At 39.2% G+C, this 16,863-nt stretch overlaps 1 protein-coding gene across 5 annotated transcripts in view; it reads left to right on the top strand.

Moving 5' to 3' along the window:
- The first annotated feature begins 1,435 nt into the window (after positions 1–1,435).
- The window catches only part of RBM39 (RNA binding motif protein 39), a 39,709-nt gene continuing 24,281 nt past the window's right edge, over positions 1,436–16,863 (top strand). The window contains exons 1-4 of one of the 5 annotated variants that reach the window (XM_048498420.1): positions 1,437–1,733; positions 6,607–6,669; positions 6,891–6,963; positions 8,399–8,448. Coding sequence is in view for 3 of the 5 variants with exons in the window: in XM_048498419.1 (XP_048354376.1) it covers positions 6,619–6,669; positions 8,399–8,448 (101 nt within the window). In the remaining 2 variants the exon portion in view is untranslated. Of the gene's footprint in view, positions 1,734–5,623; positions 5,745–6,606; positions 6,670–6,890; positions 6,964–7,093; positions 8,449–16,863 lie in introns of those variants that run through there. The other 4 variants (XM_048498419.1, XM_048498416.1, XM_048498417.1 and 1 more) reach the window with 4 other exon arrangements.

Here is a 16,863-nt window from a genome sequence, read left to right as displayed (position 1 = left end):
CATAGTATAATATAACAAGATACTGTTGGAAAACTTGATGCTGATGCAGAAAACAGTCTCAAGAATACGCTCACTTTAGCATTTCTGCAAGCCGAACAAAAGAACTGAGGGACTTCTGTGATTTAATCAAAGTGAAGGGGTGTATTCTAGTGAGGCAGCTGGGACCAGGTGGCTTTTTGTATTGCCAGCTATTGATAGACTGTTAGTGGAAACCTCTGAGAAAGTATTTTCAGAGTGTTAAGTGCTTCATGTAATAAAGAAGTACTTCGGGGCAGATGAATTGCCAATGAAGTGGCTGAGCTTTAGGTTTTCTTTCTCAACAATACTCTAATAAAACTATGGACTCTATCAGAGTACCTCCTTGAATCCAAGCATAAGCAAGCTAGAAACAAATAAATAACATTTTTGAGCCTAACTGCAAGCCTGTACAGAGAACCTGAAGCTATTGACATAATTTGGCTTAGAGAAACTTTTGAAAAGGATAAGAAAATAGAAGACATTTAGCATCCCCTTGATGTATGAGCTTGGTGCATGATATGAACAGGAAGCTGAAGAGAAATCTTTGAACAAGTTGTTTTGTAATAAACAAGCTGCTTTTATGGGCTCTACAGCAAGGGAACCCCACCCTTTTAGTCTGTGGGCACACCTGGAATTCTGACATGACACGATGGCTACAGCAACACAATGGATCTACAAAATGGTTCACACAGGAGGCGGAGCCAGCTACAAAATGATTGCCAGAGTTTAATTTCAACACCTTGGCACACATCCTCATGCTGCTGTAGCAATGGCTGCCAAAGGCATGTTTTAAAAAATCTGCACAGTCAATTAAATCTTCCTAAAAACACTTTGGCAGCCACCATGTTGAGGACCCTGGCTCTACAGGTATAATTGAAAAGTTTTTTTGAAATTCTGATTTATACATTTATCATTATATCTTTACACTTAAATTGCAGTATATATAGTGGCATCTTTAGGATTACTGATTTTATTGTGATATACTTTCGTGAACCAAAAACCAGCAGGACATATCCCTACAAATAGATCAAAAATATTTTCTTTATTCAACTATTAAAGATGGAAGCAGACACCACTTCCCTCTGAATAAACACGAATATCTAAACACAATTTTGCCCCAAAAGTTGCACGACGGAAATGTCGCCCTGAACTTCTAAACTTTGACCTTTCTATTGTGATGCGTCACAAACTGCGATATCTCGCGAGAGCTCTGGCGATCAGAAACGAACGCATTCTGAGGAAAACCCCTCTTAAACGCTTGCACAACCCATTTGTTATTATCATGATTTGCGAAACGTATATTCTCGCGGGAACTGCTGGTCGGCACAGGCCGCAGGGAGTCAGGTTCGGGACCACGTCAGGCTGCCTGGTGCTCAAATCTCGCGAGAACCCGTGCAGAGAGCGTTGGGCGTCCCCGTATCGACTGCGCGGACCCTCCTCCGAGCGGCAGGACGCGGCGGGCGCCATTTCAGGGAGCAGTCGCCACCACGAAAGCCGAGCGTGAACCTTCCTGTTCGGAAGCTTTCTTGGCCTTGGCCCCTCCCGTGTACTTCGTAGAGGCCCCCAGCCTTCTCGTTCACTGCTCGTTTCCGTTTACGGTAGATTTCCGCCGTTGTAGCGGCCCCCTCCACAGCACGGCCGGAGCGAGCAAACAACGGTCGCGGCCCCCCTCGCCACAGACACCTGAGCTCGAAGCGCGACCTCTGGCAGCGCAGGTAACCGCCTCTCTTTCTCTGGGCGCCCCCTCATCGCGTCTCGGTGGGGGCGGGAACGCGCTCGGCTTGGCTCGAAGGGAGCGCGGGCGGCCTTCCATTGTGCGAGGCCTTCTTCGTGGCGGGCCTGTCGTTTTCCCTTATGCGTCTCCCGCTGTGGCCTCTTGATGCCCGATCCTCTTGGTAATGGTCAGGTATCGGCGCATCTGTTATGCAACCGCGGGAGAAAATGGGGAAATGAAGTGAGATGGCGGTTTGGAAGGAGGGTTCTTCAGATCCTTCTCAGTGAGATTTTACGGGCCGCAACGAGTGCCTCTCAGGAGTGATATCGTCTGTTCTGCAAATCCTAGCTTACTCACTGCATTAAATAGTCTTGCGGGAAAGGGTTTCAAACTTTTGCATAGCAAGCGTTGATGATCTGCGAGTATTAATGGTAAAGTCATAGCAACTCGGAGGGGAGCAAGAACATCTGTTTACTAATATCTTTGAGCATATTTGGTTGAAGTCAGTTGGGGATAGGAGAAACGAACCTTGCTCCGTGCCTGCAAAAATTAAGTCCACATAATGGCGCAACGTGAGTCACTGTTTGATGGCACGCTTTGAATGCTTGCGTCAGGTGTTTATGTTCTTGAAGAGAGTTTGTCAAGGTGGGTGGATTTTAGTCTTAGTCAAATTATTAACTTATCTTAATCGTGTGTTTTTCCCTTTGGAATTCACATTTTTTTGACCACTATAGAATAAAACCATTAACTTACCTTCAATAACGTTTTTGTGCTACTTAAGAGTCTTAATTCAAAAGTTTAGGACATTCTGCAGTTCATCTTGTAGGATTTATATTTTGCTGGGAAGTGTGAGATAACTGAGGGAAATTCTTTGAGGGTAATTTGGGCTTGTTCAAGAAAGCCTTTCCACCAGCATTTTATGCCACTTTACTTTGGCAGTTGAGAAGCATTTCCAAATGGGTTATAGTATGTGTTGCCATGGTGGTCTATTAAGTGGAAAAGATGTTCAGCTCCTAGAACATCTAGCTTCTACAAAAGTAAGAGTTTGGTTATGAAATTATTCATAATTTGCTACAAAGTATCTTATCTAGTTTAGTGCATTTAACATTTTACAACAAAAATCAGTCCTTTTAATAGAAAAGGGCAGCTTTTAACTATTTGACAGAAGATGATAATTTTTAAAGGGACTAAAAACTAGGCTTTTGACATGTTTTCATCAAGTACAATTTCTGTTTAAATTGATTTTTAAAGTATGAATAATGCAACTGAAATGCGTAAGACACATTTTAAACATTTTTTTAAAATGACTTAAAAATCCACCATGTTTTAAATTGTTTTTTAAAAATTCACATGTAATCTTTAATTACATGGTTTGGCTGGCTTGTGTTTGTGTTTAATTGTGCCAAATGAGTCTTACACCATAAAACTTAATTTCGGTTGAATACCTGTAATATGTTGAATGTTTTGTTTTCTGTTCTCTTTCATTGAAGTGATGTGTAAATGACTGCCTATTTGTGGGCATGCTGACTGAATACTTCTTTAAAAAATACTGGGCTATCTGTCTACCTTCCTTTTGTGATTTGGGAAGATCAGTCTTCAGCAGATTGTGTCATTGTATCTGAAACGCTTTCTCCAACCTTCTGTTAACAATACTTTTTTAAAAAAAGTGTTTCATAGCTACAGTAACCCTTAGCAACAGTGTACAACTGTGATGGTGACTAATATTAGTTCTGTGTTACAGTTGTGAGGAAACAGTTTGTCCAAATTATCACAGACATTTAATTTAGTTGCAGTGTGAAACCAAGGTTTGGTGCTGCATGAAGGAGTTTCTGTGCAAATCCTAGCTTGCTGTTTGAACACAAAATTATGATTTGTTCTCTAAACTAGCATTGCAGATCTGCAAAATGGAAGCAATTTTCTGAATTGCAGATATGTGAGTGTTGGAGGAAATGTGCTATCATTAGCCTTCTTCATGTTGCATCCAGTCATGATTTGTCATTACATCTCAGTCTGTTGGAAGGTTTAACTTACTTGAATTTGGAATTGTGACTTCAAGCTCATATGCTTATTCCACTATTTTGTGTCATTCGAGTTTTGTTCAAGAGTTTAATTTTTAGATGTTTTCTTAACAAAGTTTTTTTTTTCATTCGTAGTTAGATTGTGGACTTCATGTTTCCATCTTGAACAGAGTTAAATCTGGTTCTGGTGGGTTTTCCAGGCTGTGTGGCTGTGGTCTGGTGGATTTTGGTGGACCACGGCCACACACCCCGGAAAACCCACCAGAACCAGTTGAATCCGGCCGTGAAAGCCTTCAACAATACAGAGTTAAATCTGTTGGGCAAACTGATTGCCCTTCCAAAACAGCAGTTATTATTTTAAATATGCAAGGGAACAGGTGTGTCAGTATCCTATGGATATGCTGCTATGTATAAGCAGGCTTTTCATATAAGAAATTGATCTTTAATAAGTAATGTGGGTATTTCTTCTCTATCAGATTTCCCCCTGCAATATTACTGTTTCAGTTGTTGACACATACCTACAAATACATTTTTGCTAGATGTATTTAATAACATTTTTTCAATATTTATATTTTGAAAGCATATTTTGTACTTGATTGAACAAACTTTAGTACTTGATAACACAATTTGTCAATTATACAGATGGTTATTATAAGCTTGAGCAGTACATCCTGCTTATCTTGAAATTGTTTTTCTTCTCAAATGCCATGAGGCAGTATTACAGTTCGCCATTATGTTTTCCTGTACTTTTCATGATCCATTTTTGGATGTTGTTAGTATTCCTTTAATTTTTTCTAGACATATTTAATTTATGTATTTCATACTGCCTGAAATGGCATCTTAAAACACATGGCCGATTCTTGAATTATCCATTGCTGGGCATAATCTTGAATAATGGCTTCATCGTGTTGTTTCATAAGTAGAACTGTTTCTGGTACATGATACCTACTTCCTTTTCCCATAAAGCTATACACAATTACTAGGTCAAGCTGGGAAAACATAAAATGTTAATTTAAAAAAAGCAAAGCAGCTTTCTCTAAACAATTTAAAATGCAGGTCTTTTTCCCATGCCACAGTTACATTTTCAGATAGATATTCCTTTCTTGGGGAAGTGGTGCATGTTCTCAATCTCTCTGCAATTTGAATAACATGCTGCTGTTTGTTCAGGTAATTGTCTTCAGTTGCAATATTTTTTTCTTGTTTCCTGTCTTTGATTTGTTCACAGTCCTTGTTTTCAGGAACTCCTTTTGTGTTGGTGTTCCAACTTGGTCTTGGCAACAGATCCTTTAGTAGAAATGTATACATATTGATGTGCAGCACTTTTCAATCAGGACTGCTTTTGACCTTGGATACCTGTTCTGGTTTGTTGCAGTCGGGTATCAAAAGTGAGCTATGCTTGTTGAATGAAGAATTGTACTCTATAATCAAATCTGGGAAAGATTGATTGTCAGAGCTACCGATTAAGGGCAGGCTACTGTTGTGCTTCTTTTGAATGCTGCAGTGGTATTGCCATATGGTATTACCGTGTTCTGCTACATGTAATCATTTGCCTCATAAAAAAATCTTAAAGTTACAATCTCAGAATTGTATGTAGTGACTCTAACACCTAACACTTGAGCATTAACTGATCTGTTTAGTTTGCTGTTTTGGGTCACTGAATTTTGTATGGCATAATAGTTTATTTATTATTGGCTGCAACACTTGTTATAATAGAGTTTGGTAATCTCTTTTCCCATTTCAATTAAGTACTACTAGCTATACTCATTTGTGATCAGTTTAGAAGTTCTGCAGTAGCAAGCTATCAGCAGTTTATTAGCTCTGCAAGAGGTTCTGGGGTATTTTTGTCTAATCTATTTTAAATGTTTGACCCAAGGAGTCAGTGATTCATGGCGGATCTCAGGTGATGAGAAATAAAAATTCAGGAGGCACTTCTAATCTGAAGCTCTAACGAGCTTTTTTCATCAAAGGGATGTTTCTCCCACACCCTGGTGGAGGTAAGGCAATGAATTGTGGTGTCACAGTTCTAGGATAGCTGTAATCTCTACTTAACTTCTTTGATTTTTTTGTATGAACCAACTCTGAAGTTGAGTAAGAGGTATTAAAAGAAACTTTCCACCGAACAAGTGTATTTAGAGCAAGTTTCATGGGAAGCTATCTAGAAGGAATAAAATATATATACTTTCAAGAACTCAGTTTCATTCCCTATACATTGACCAACAGCCTGTTCAGCTGTGAGGGTCGTTATTTGCTCTTGGTTCAGCTTATTATAGCTTACAGATCAAATTTTACATGGGTATTTTAAAATGTTCTTCCTTGTTTTGCTTTTAGGGGTTGCTTGAGGCCTGCGGCCTGTATGTTGCTTGCCCATTGACGAAGCCTGGGCTCGTCATGGTACAGAGAAGTTGAGAAACCCTGCTGTAGAGCAACTGCAATATGAGCTGAATGCTGTAATTTCTGTGTGAAGTCTTATTCTATTTAGCCAGGAAGTCTTCAGAGTATTGTAATAATATGTTGTAGCCTACTTGGAAGAAAGTACAGTCAGCAGCTGATTGACTCAATTAAACAAGCTCTTCTGAGTGTCTTCTAAAACTTGTAAATTTTGAAAGACGTTATATTTTAATTGATCTTAATAGCAAACATGCTTGTTTGTAGGGTGCTTCTTGAAAGTATGAAGTGCATTCGCTTGTGTAGATTGTGAGAGGCAAATTGAACACTGGTGTTTACACCACTTATTTGGCTGATTTTGCTAGTTGCATGAACTACAGTTTTGTCACCTCATTAGCATTGTCTTGATGTTTGTTTCAAAACAGTGATTAAATAGATTTTTTGAGTAAATAATTTTGTCCTTCTTTCTAGGTGTCCTGAAAAATGGCTGATGATATTGATATTGAAGCAATGCTTGAGGCTCCTTATAAGAAGGTGAGAAAATGTGACGTAAGGTCTTTAGCAATATTCATTTAGCATTATTCATGAAACTACTGCTGAACTGTAAACTAACATCCCTGGAGCCCTCATGATTTATCTTATTGGACGTGCCTTACATGTAACTTACGAGTAACTATATGCTGTTAATGTAATTATATTGTGCAGTAGTTTCACTTCAGCGTGATGAATAAATGCCCATCTATCTCTCTTTGTAGACTTGCCTAACGATATCTCACCTCTACTCCCATGAATTCACCTTTGATTCCAGTGTGAACTGTCAATCATAAGGTAGTAATTGAGTGACGTATCGCTGTACCGTGGTCCCCCTAGGTAAAAATCAACCGACCAACAAACAAAAACACTCCTAAAAACTACCAGCTCCATTTGGTATAGCAACAAGGTGAATGCAATGGTTTGGGCAAATAGCAGGGTTCCAAGAATAACCTCTTCCCCTAAGATCATGGCAAGAAAATCTTAGCCTGCTTAATACAAGAAGACTGACTGCTTCTTTTAAAGATAGACTGGTGATTAGTCTTTAACAGGACAGGTGGCAATCAGCTGTTGTGCGAAAGACCTTTCCAAAATTCTTGGATCCCTGAATAGTTCACATTTTATTAAAAGTATGGCAAAGTATCACAGTCTGCTGTTCATTGTGGAAGTACACTTCTGTTTAGCTATTCAATATAGAAACTGCTAATTTTGTTATTTCTCTAAATTTCTGAATGTTTAGTACATAGCTTCAGATCTAAACAGACACTAAAGTGACATGATTCTTTAGTGGGTTTTTTACCAGATGTTGGTGAAATTTTGAATTTTGCATGCAGTAGCACTGGCTTCGCAAATTTATATAAACTTAAGTATTGTAGCAGTTGAACTCATGGTGTATCTGGTGTGATAACTACAATAAGCTTAACAATAGTAGTTTATTCTGGAATATGTTTAGTGCAGGTATGCGGTGTCAGTTTTCAACAAGTCTTTGTAACCTTTTAAAATTTCTGTTTAGTTTTATGTAATATTTAGTAGCTATGTAATATTTTGAACTGAATCATAATTTGTAATGTTAAGAATCATGTGTGCTAGTTTAACATGGATATTTTCCATGTAAACAGGTATGGAAATAGGGAATATTTAGGCTGGACTGGTTGGATTATTGATGACTGACTTGGGAGTCGACGTTACTAAAGCAGTGTGAATCCCTGTTTGCTTCAGGGCGAGATGTGTGACAGAGGTGACATCAAGCTCTTACAGTCCCAACCCTCCAACGAAAATGGGCGAAGATCTCAGGAATGGCATCGGTCACAGGAAATCGATAGTGGCTGGCTGCTAGCTTGGCCACTTGGGGCTTAGGCAGAGATATAGCCTTGGTACTGGTCAAAAGGGATCATAGTTCATGAAAATTGCTTTTAAACCTGAAACTTCCTTTTTATGTTTTTTTAACCACTTCAGTGCTGAAAACTGCAGAATAACTTAATTCACGTAAAGAAATAATGTACAATTTAAATATTTTCTTTATCAGTAATTTTAAAAATAATTTTGTTAGTTTAAATATAGCAGCAAAGTGGTTAAACGAGCCTATGTAAATTAGTAGCCCTCCATTTTAACTGTAAAATTTAGTATTAAAATTTTTGTTCTGTATTTTCTTATCCCTATTCCCATTACCCTTTTGACCACTTGAAATGTTTCCACTTCGTCCTCATGATGTTCTTCTATCAACCCTGCTTAGGATGAGAACAAATTGAGCAGTGCCAATGGCCATGAAGAGCGCAGCAAGAAGTAAGTCGTCACTGTTTTTCTTTGGTGTGTGCCTCTGAATTTTAGAATCAGTAACTGTGGCAGCCTATCCTTCCCTCCCACAGTTTTTAGTTTTTCAGCCAATATATTTTCAGATATACCCAGTTCAAAGAAAATACTGCACAGGAGAAACAGGGACAGAATCCTTGCCTTACACTTTATTTTCAGCATTCACATTACATCATTTTTTTAAAAGCTAAAGGTAATTCAGAAGGATCAGTAAATCTAAGACTACCTACAAAATCTAAATCAGCATAAATCCTTACTTTCTGTACAATCTTTAAAGATTGTGTTATGGTTCCTTAAAAGCTAACTGAAACAAATATCTTGTACAAACTTTTGTAGGCAATAGCCCCCATCATATAAAGTGAATCAGGCTGTCACGTGGCTGCTGTTTACAAAGAAAAATTGCTTGAGAGCTGCAAATGTGGAACACCTAGTATTTTGGCTTGTTTGATCCTTAGAGAAGTTGGAAGTCACAGGCACATGAATAGTTTCTTCTGTTGAGGAGAAGAATATACTGATACTTGCCTTTACAAATTCTTCTAGAGTAGCATTTAATACATTTTTCTAGGCATTAGTGCCTACTATACAGATATGGTTTTCCTAAATGTGGTCTCTCTTGTAGAAGATTGTAGAGAATGAGTGCTAAGTTCAGAAGTGTAGAACATCTTACCGAATTACACTTTTAAGTGCCTAATGCATTTTACCATGTGCAGGTGAAGGAAATGTGAGTTGTGAAAATAAATTCACTGTGCAGTGTTTTGACAGAATTTGGAACCTCTCATTACCTTCTGTTAGGTTCACTTTTAGAAAATGAAATAGGATCTTTTTAATACGGCGTCTCTCCCTTTGTTGCCAAGTTCTAATCGTGAGAGAATAACTTTCTGTTGTAAACTGCACCTCTTTCATTAGTAGGTATTTGCTGTGTCAAAAATGCTGCATATTGTAATTAGGATCATCATTTTGAAAGGAGTTTACTATTGTATTGGGTTATCAGTGAAAAAATAAGCTTAAAGCTCAAAACCATTTAAAAAGTTGCTGATATTCTATAAAGTTCTATAAAATCGAACAATACTACTCTAACCCCCAATAAGATCACACCAGCTGATATTATGTGAAGTGCCCTTACTTTAGTAAAACTACCTACTCTGATGTTTGCCTGGAGCATTTTAAATTTTCTCAATTGTTCAGAATGGTAATAGTGGCAGTGGAAGACTGCACAGCATTTCTTCTAAGATCTTACAAGAAAGGTGTTTGTAGTTTCAAAACATCGGTATTTTTACAGTTAGCTGCCAAAGATATAGCCAAATTATATTTTCCTTTCAGCCAAGCATTGCCTATTGGAGAATATTAATGCCTTTTGGATGATGCTAGGCTTTGCCTTTTGTTTCCTACAGGCGATGAGTAACATCTAGCTCAGACTTTCCCCTATGAGGGTAATTTTTATGGTTTCCTTCCTTCTGCATGGGACCTAACAGGGTTCTGGGGCGGAGGGGATCACCTCAACACTAGGGGCAGCATTTTGGAGAGTTGTGTACATTGCAGTGAAGCAAAAAAGTATCCTTCCATAAGCAGAGCTTCTGTTACAGTGTGATTCAGCCTTTTGTTAGGCCATTGAGAAACTAGGAATAAAGCAGAAATGATTTTTCTCTACTTGGTGTCTTTAGGTAGCCACAGCACCCGTACATTCAGACTAAGATTTCTTGGCAATATTTAATGTCTTTGTCGAGCATTTAAAGAAAGTGAAGTTTAGCCATAACTTGGAAATTCTGTCTAATTTGCACTCAAGATAACAGTGATCCACAATGAATTAGTGGGAATAATTTTGCAAAAATGCTGAATAGTTGGTACAAAACGTATATAATATGTGAAATTCTTGTTTTTCAGACTTAGCTTATGGATAAAATTGCATATGGAGCCCAGAGTTTTGGCCCACCTGCTGCTTATTATACATCAAAGTTTTCCCATTTAGTCTATCGTCAGGTACTCTGTGATTGTTGGCTATCTCTCTAGTGAAGTACTATTACCTAGGGCTAAACATTTCCCTCCTGCCTATCAGATGCATACCTCATTTTAATTCCAGGCAAGGCATGTGGTTGAATGAATATAACCAATCTATTTTTAAATTGACCCCAACATCTGTTAGGACAGTTATCTTAGATATAACATTGTAGGAAAGCATCATATACAACATTAGTACACATTAAAGTAGCATACACTGTTACAGTAGTTTTAACTCTCTCCAAGGAAATTCATTTTACTGTTCATAATACATGATCAGCGAGGACCAAGAAAATTGTTCAGGGTGATCTCTGTAGCATGCTATCACTGCATAATTGTTAGCTAGTAACAATAACAACACTTATAAATGATCTTATGTGGGCTTCCAGTGACCTGCTATTCTGGTGATTGAGACTGTCCATATATAGTTACCTTCAGCAAAATAGCAATACCTCAGATCATTGGCTGGGCTCAAGAATACATTCATTTTCCTGCAAAATTCTCAAACCACCCTACTCAGTTTCATTACACACACCTTATTCTGAGCAATTAGATTAGCTGCCTCTCTGTGATCTCATAAAAGCAAGCATGGCATAGTGGTTGAGAGCAACAAACTGTTCTGGAGAGCTGAGTTTGATTCCCCACTCTTCCACATGAATCCTGTTAGATGACCTTGGGACAGTCACAGTTCTCAGAACTCTTAGCCACCTGGAGCCAGGTAATGACAAACCACCTCCACATGTCTCTTGCCTTGAAAACCCGATGGGGTCACCATACGTCAGCTGTGACTTGATGGTACATGTATACATATGTACACACACAGTGGTCTCATATTTTGTCCATCCACATAGGTCTGTCCAGGATAGCTCCACTATCATAATAAATTCCTAACCAGATTTTTGAGCTGCTATAGTATCTTGTTCATTGGTGGAAAGCATGCAGAAGGTATCTAGTCATCCATGTGACAAGTATGCATTCTTTCTAAATGTCAGTTATGACCATCATGGGGTGGAAACTTATCCTGCCTTCCAGAGAGTACTTCATTATAGCAGCTTGTTAACTTCCCCTTTTGAATTTGGAATACCATGAATTGGTAACATGGTTGTCTTGGGTAATGAGGACAGTAAACATGAAGGCCCTGTAACAGGCTTGACAGAAGCCATTGGGTAAGTTTTTTCATACATTCCATTTTGGCAGTAAGCAGTCCATAAAATGTTAAGCACATGTGATTCAAGATTACATCTTGGTTCAGTCATTGAACGATCATGCATAAAAGCAGTTTTGTGAGTGACAGGTTTGCCTTCAGTTTTCCAACTGTCTTTCCACATAGCGTGCAAGAGAACTTTCTGAAATTCTTATTTTCACCATGAAAGGAGATTTTCTACTGAATAAGAAAAACTATTTAGTGGGTTTTTTTCCAGGTATTTTAATGCCTTGGGGATGATAGTCCGCTTGGCCATGTTAATCCTAACTATTTGCTTATTGATTCTGAGATTTGGCAGTATATTTATCAACATGGCCCTTCCAGATCAGGGGTCTGCAACCTGCAGCTCTCCAGATGTTCGTGGACTACAATTCCCATCATCCCCTACCAGCACGGCCAGTTGGCTATGCTGGCAGGGGCTGATGGGATTTGTAGTCCATGAACATCTGGAGAGCTGCAGGTTGCAGATCCCTGATCCAGATATTTATATACTGTGGTACACTTGGCCAAGTTCAGTATTGTCTGCAGGCTTTTTTGAGCTGAAGAAACATTCAGTTCTTTGATAAAAACATTGATGATTTATACCATTTCAAAATCATAGCAGAGCAATTTTAATTTTGCAAGAAGTGAATTATGAACTTTTTTCTATTGCAATTTTCCAGAGTACCACTGGATATAAAACTGCTTCCAACCAGTAGAACAAAATTTTTCTTCCAGCGTTCCTGTCTGATTTATTGTACATCTTTTCAAAGCTTCTGGATGCAGTACAAACAGTACGTTTGTAAATGACAAGACAAAACCTCATTGCATTTGTTTCATTTGATTGGATGTTTCCAGACTAAAAGTTTTGAGATCTGTTGGGAAAGCCTCTTTCTAAATCCATTTGCTGGCAAGATCTCTCTAGTTCAACCCTTTTCATGCTATCTCATAATGAGTGCTTCCCCAGTGACAGGATCTGCTGATGAACGGTAAAGGTGTTCTGAGCCACATTAGCTTGAGCCATATGATTGAAGAGATGTTATGCCTGCTTTGAATTGAATGGTCCTGAGTTCTGTAGTATTCTGGATTTGCTATTGGCAGGTTTGTGATTTTTTGTTGGTAGGAGGCAAAATAATAGGTGCAAAATGACAATTGTAGCATCCTGAAATAAGTAACTAAAAGATGCAAATTATGTTTTGCGTTGAGAAAAGGGAAAAGGATTTTAGTCATTTTAATTGAAGACCCCTAGAAAACAGTTATTATGTTCCATCTTAATGGGTTCTTTGCATTCTGTGATCACATTTTGACCACAGGTCAGTAAAATAGTAATGAGTATGAATTTATTTTAAAATGGTCCTACCCTGTTTCTCCGAAAATAAGACATCCCCTGAGAATAAGACGTAGTAGAGGTTTTGCTGAAGTGCTAAATATAAAACATCCCCCAAAAGTAAGACGTAGCAAAGTTTTTGTTTGGAAGCATGCCCGCTGAACAGAACACCAGAGTATGCAGCTGTGGAGCGGAAAAATAAGACATCCCCTGAAAATAAGACATAGCGCATCTTTGGGAGCAAAAATTAATATAAGACACTGTCTTATTTTCGGAGAAACATGGTAAGAGACTCACTTGGTTTGTTTATTGGAATTTCAGGATACACTTGGATTTCACAGGCTTTTGTGTTTTCATAATAGTGGCAATTCAGAATAGGATTCTCTGTTCTTGGCCAACAATTTCTTATGCTTTCAGTGTATTGCAAAGTCCAGGTTCTCAAACCTTTAAGTACATTTTAGAATAACACAGGTACAGAATTCCGGAAGATACTGTTGTACAGAACACTTGTCTTTTGAATGGACTTGAGTGTTAACATGAATTGTTGGTCCATTATCAAGAATGTTGATTCAAGTTAAAGCAGGTACACAATAATATAAGTTTCTTGGAGTAATGGAACTCCTTTTGTGGTTTTTCACTGGCTATAGAGGAACAAGAAATTTTTCCATAATGTGACTTCTTGTTTTTATTTAGGAAATCAAATTCCCATTGGCCTGTCAGTCCATTGTGTATGCTATTCTTGTATATACTGACTTTGTGCTATTTTTCCAATGTTATTGCTAACGTGGTGGGAGGGCCACTTACTCAGGAGAATATATGTTGTCCGTAATTGAAAAGTAAATAGTTTTTCTGCAGGGGTTGCTTGGTGGGCTTATGATACGGTATATATTTTAGAATGTTTTTTCTCTTACACTGGTGATTCAAAGCAGCAAAATAAAATATAGAAACAGATTACAAAAATATTTATTCACCAACCACTCCCTATACAAACTTCAAGTAGGGTAGTGAGTTGCAAGGATGTCCTAAACTGGTGATGGTTGCACTGGTACAGTGCGCACAGGCCCACATTCCAAGCGGTAAAGGTTAAGAGCCCCTCTGACTCTTGCCCTGTGCCTTGCACCACAGGCTTGCCCCTATAGCTTAAGCTGTAAAATGCCAGTAGAAAGGGAGAAACATTAGGCCAGATTTTATTCCTCTATGAGGAAACCATTAATTTTTATTTACTTCATTTATATTCTACTTTTCTTCCCAATGAGCACCTGAAATGGCTTATAGTGTCACAGAATCATTGGGTTGGAAGAGACGCCAAGGGCCATCAAGTCCAACCCCCTGCAATGCAGGAACACACAATCAATACACTCCTGACAGATGGCCATCCAGCCTCTCTTTAAAAACCTCCGAAGAAGGAGACTCCACCACACTCCGAGGTAGTGCATTCCACTGTCGAACAGCCCTTACTGTCAGGAAGTTTTTTCTGATGTTTAGGTGGAATCTTTTTTCCTTCACCTTGAACTCATTATTCCTGGTCGTAGTCTCTGGAGCAGCAGAAAACATGCTCCCCCACCAACATGACATCCCTTCAAATATCTAACATGGCTATCATGCCACCTCTTAACCTTCTCTTCACCAAACTAAACATACCCAGCTCCCTAAGTCTCTCCTCGTAGGGCATGGATTCCAGACCTTTTACTATTTTGGTTGCCCTCCTCTGGACCCATTCCAGCTTGTCAATATCCTTCTTGAATTGCAGTGCCCAGAACTAAAGAGAATATTCCAGGTGAGGTCTAACCAATGCAGAATAGAGAGATACAGTTACATCCCTCAATCTAGACCAGTGGTGGCGAACCTATAGCACGGGTGCTAGAGGTGGCACTCAGAGCCCTTCTGTGGGCACGCAAGCACAGAGTTCGTCATGTGGGAGGGTGGAAAATCACCCCCCAGCACACACATCTGGGCTGGCCTGGGCACGATCCTTTACCTGGGAGTAAGCTCGGTTGTTGGCAATGGGGCTTGCTTCTGAATAAACCTTCCTAGGGTTGTGATTCACCCATTCGAAGCGTTGCACGTTGCTTTGCCAAGCTTACTCCTGAGTAATGCACGCCTTGGAGCCAACCATTTTTTCTAAACTAAAACCTCAGTATTCAGGTTAAATTGCCGTGTTGGCACTTTGCGATAAATAAGTGGGTTTTGGGTTGCAATTTGGGCACTTGGTCTCGAAAAGGTTCACCATCACTGATCTAGACGCTGTACTCCTATTCATAAAGCCCAGAATCGCATTGGCTTTCTTGGTCACCACATTGCACTGCTGACTCAGTTTGTGGTCTACTGAGACTCCCAGATTCCTTTTGCATGTAGTGTTGTCAAGCCAGGTGTCACCCATCCTATATCTGTGCATTTCATTTTTTCTGACTAAGTGTAGTATCTTACATTTATCTCTGTTGATATTCATTTTGTTTGTTTTGGCCCAGCTCTCTAATCTGCCCAGATCATTTTGAATCCTGACTCTGTCCTCTGGGGTATTAGCTACCCCTCCTAATTTGGTGTCATCTGCAGATCTGCTTAGCATGCCCTCTATTCCATCATCCAAGTTGTTGATAAAAATATTGACTAGCATTGGGCCCAGGACAGAACCCTGTGGCACCCCACTAATCCCTTTCCTCCAGGATGAAGATCAGCCATGTCTTGTTCTCCTCCTTTTTATCCTTATAACAACCCTGAAATATATATTGGGCTGAATATGTGTGACTAACCCAAGGTTATGATAGCATAGAGTTTACAGATATTCAAGAGAAAAACAGGTATTAGAGTATTTTTCCCTGCTCAGTTGCATTCACATATCCATGACCCTTCACTATGGACAGTAACAGAATGTAGAATGGTAAACATTAGCTTGAACAGTTAGTGTTTAACTGGAAAAACAAGCTGCCTTTTTGTCTGCAAATTCCTAAATTTAGATAAGTTAGTGCAATAGTCTTTGTCAGTTGCCAGAAGCCAGAGAACTGGGTAAAAGGTCTCATTGGAAGGAGAGTTTAGATGTATACCTTGCCATCGTGTCCTGTAAGGAGATTCAAGGCAGCTTACAAACTCCTTTCCCTTCCTCTCCCCATGGAAGACACCTTGTGAGAGGTGGGGCTGAGAGAGTTCAGAGAGACTGAGAGAGTTCAGAGAGAACTGTGACTAGCCTGAGGTCACTCACCAGGTTTCATGTGTAGGACCAAGGAAAAAGAGTCCACCGCTTTTAACCACTACACCACACTGGCTCTTAGCGTGATAAGAATCATGCCCTTAATTTAAGCTCATGTTAAATGACAGAACTAAATACATATCACTGGGGAGGGGGAGTGGAGATTGGGGAGGGAACAGAAGGATCACATGAAAGAGTGGACCAGTGTGAATGGACTGGTGATGGCAGCTGCCCCTTTGAGGTAAAGCTATTTAAACTTGCATAACTGTTGAATCTTGGCACAGGCTGTTTTTTGTCTTCTATAGAAAAATAAAACCTCGTTGGTTTTCCACTCTCTGTATCTTTTATTGGACTCAAAGCCTCATAAGTGCAAACCTAGTGGTCCAAGCTTTCATGGCAGAGTGGGGGTTTGAACTGAGGCCTCAGAGTGTTTGACATTTTAACCATTAAACCATGCTGACTGACTGACTTATTTATTTATTTAATGGATTTCTTATACCCACCCCCAAAGGGCTCTGTCAATGTTCTTAGTGTTAGCACTGATAGATGGGCAGGGTGGGATGGGACTTTTCCCTTGAAACATTCCTTCATTGGATTCATGACTGTTGAAGAGTATTAGTGTGATGTAGTTCTTAAGAGTGTTAGATCAGGATATGGAAGACACATATTTGAATGTGCCCGGTACCTTGAAAGCTTGCT

This window comes from Sphaerodactylus townsendi, linkage group LG05 (assembly GCF_021028975.2).
Source record: "Sphaerodactylus townsendi isolate TG3544 linkage group LG05, MPM_Stown_v2.3, whole genome shotgun sequence".
Classification (NCBI taxonomy): domain Eukaryota; kingdom Metazoa; phylum Chordata; class Lepidosauria; order Squamata; family Sphaerodactylidae; genus Sphaerodactylus; species Sphaerodactylus townsendi.
The sequence above is the reverse complement of the archived record's forward strand: the minus strand, read 5'-3'. Positions and strand labels throughout refer to the sequence as shown.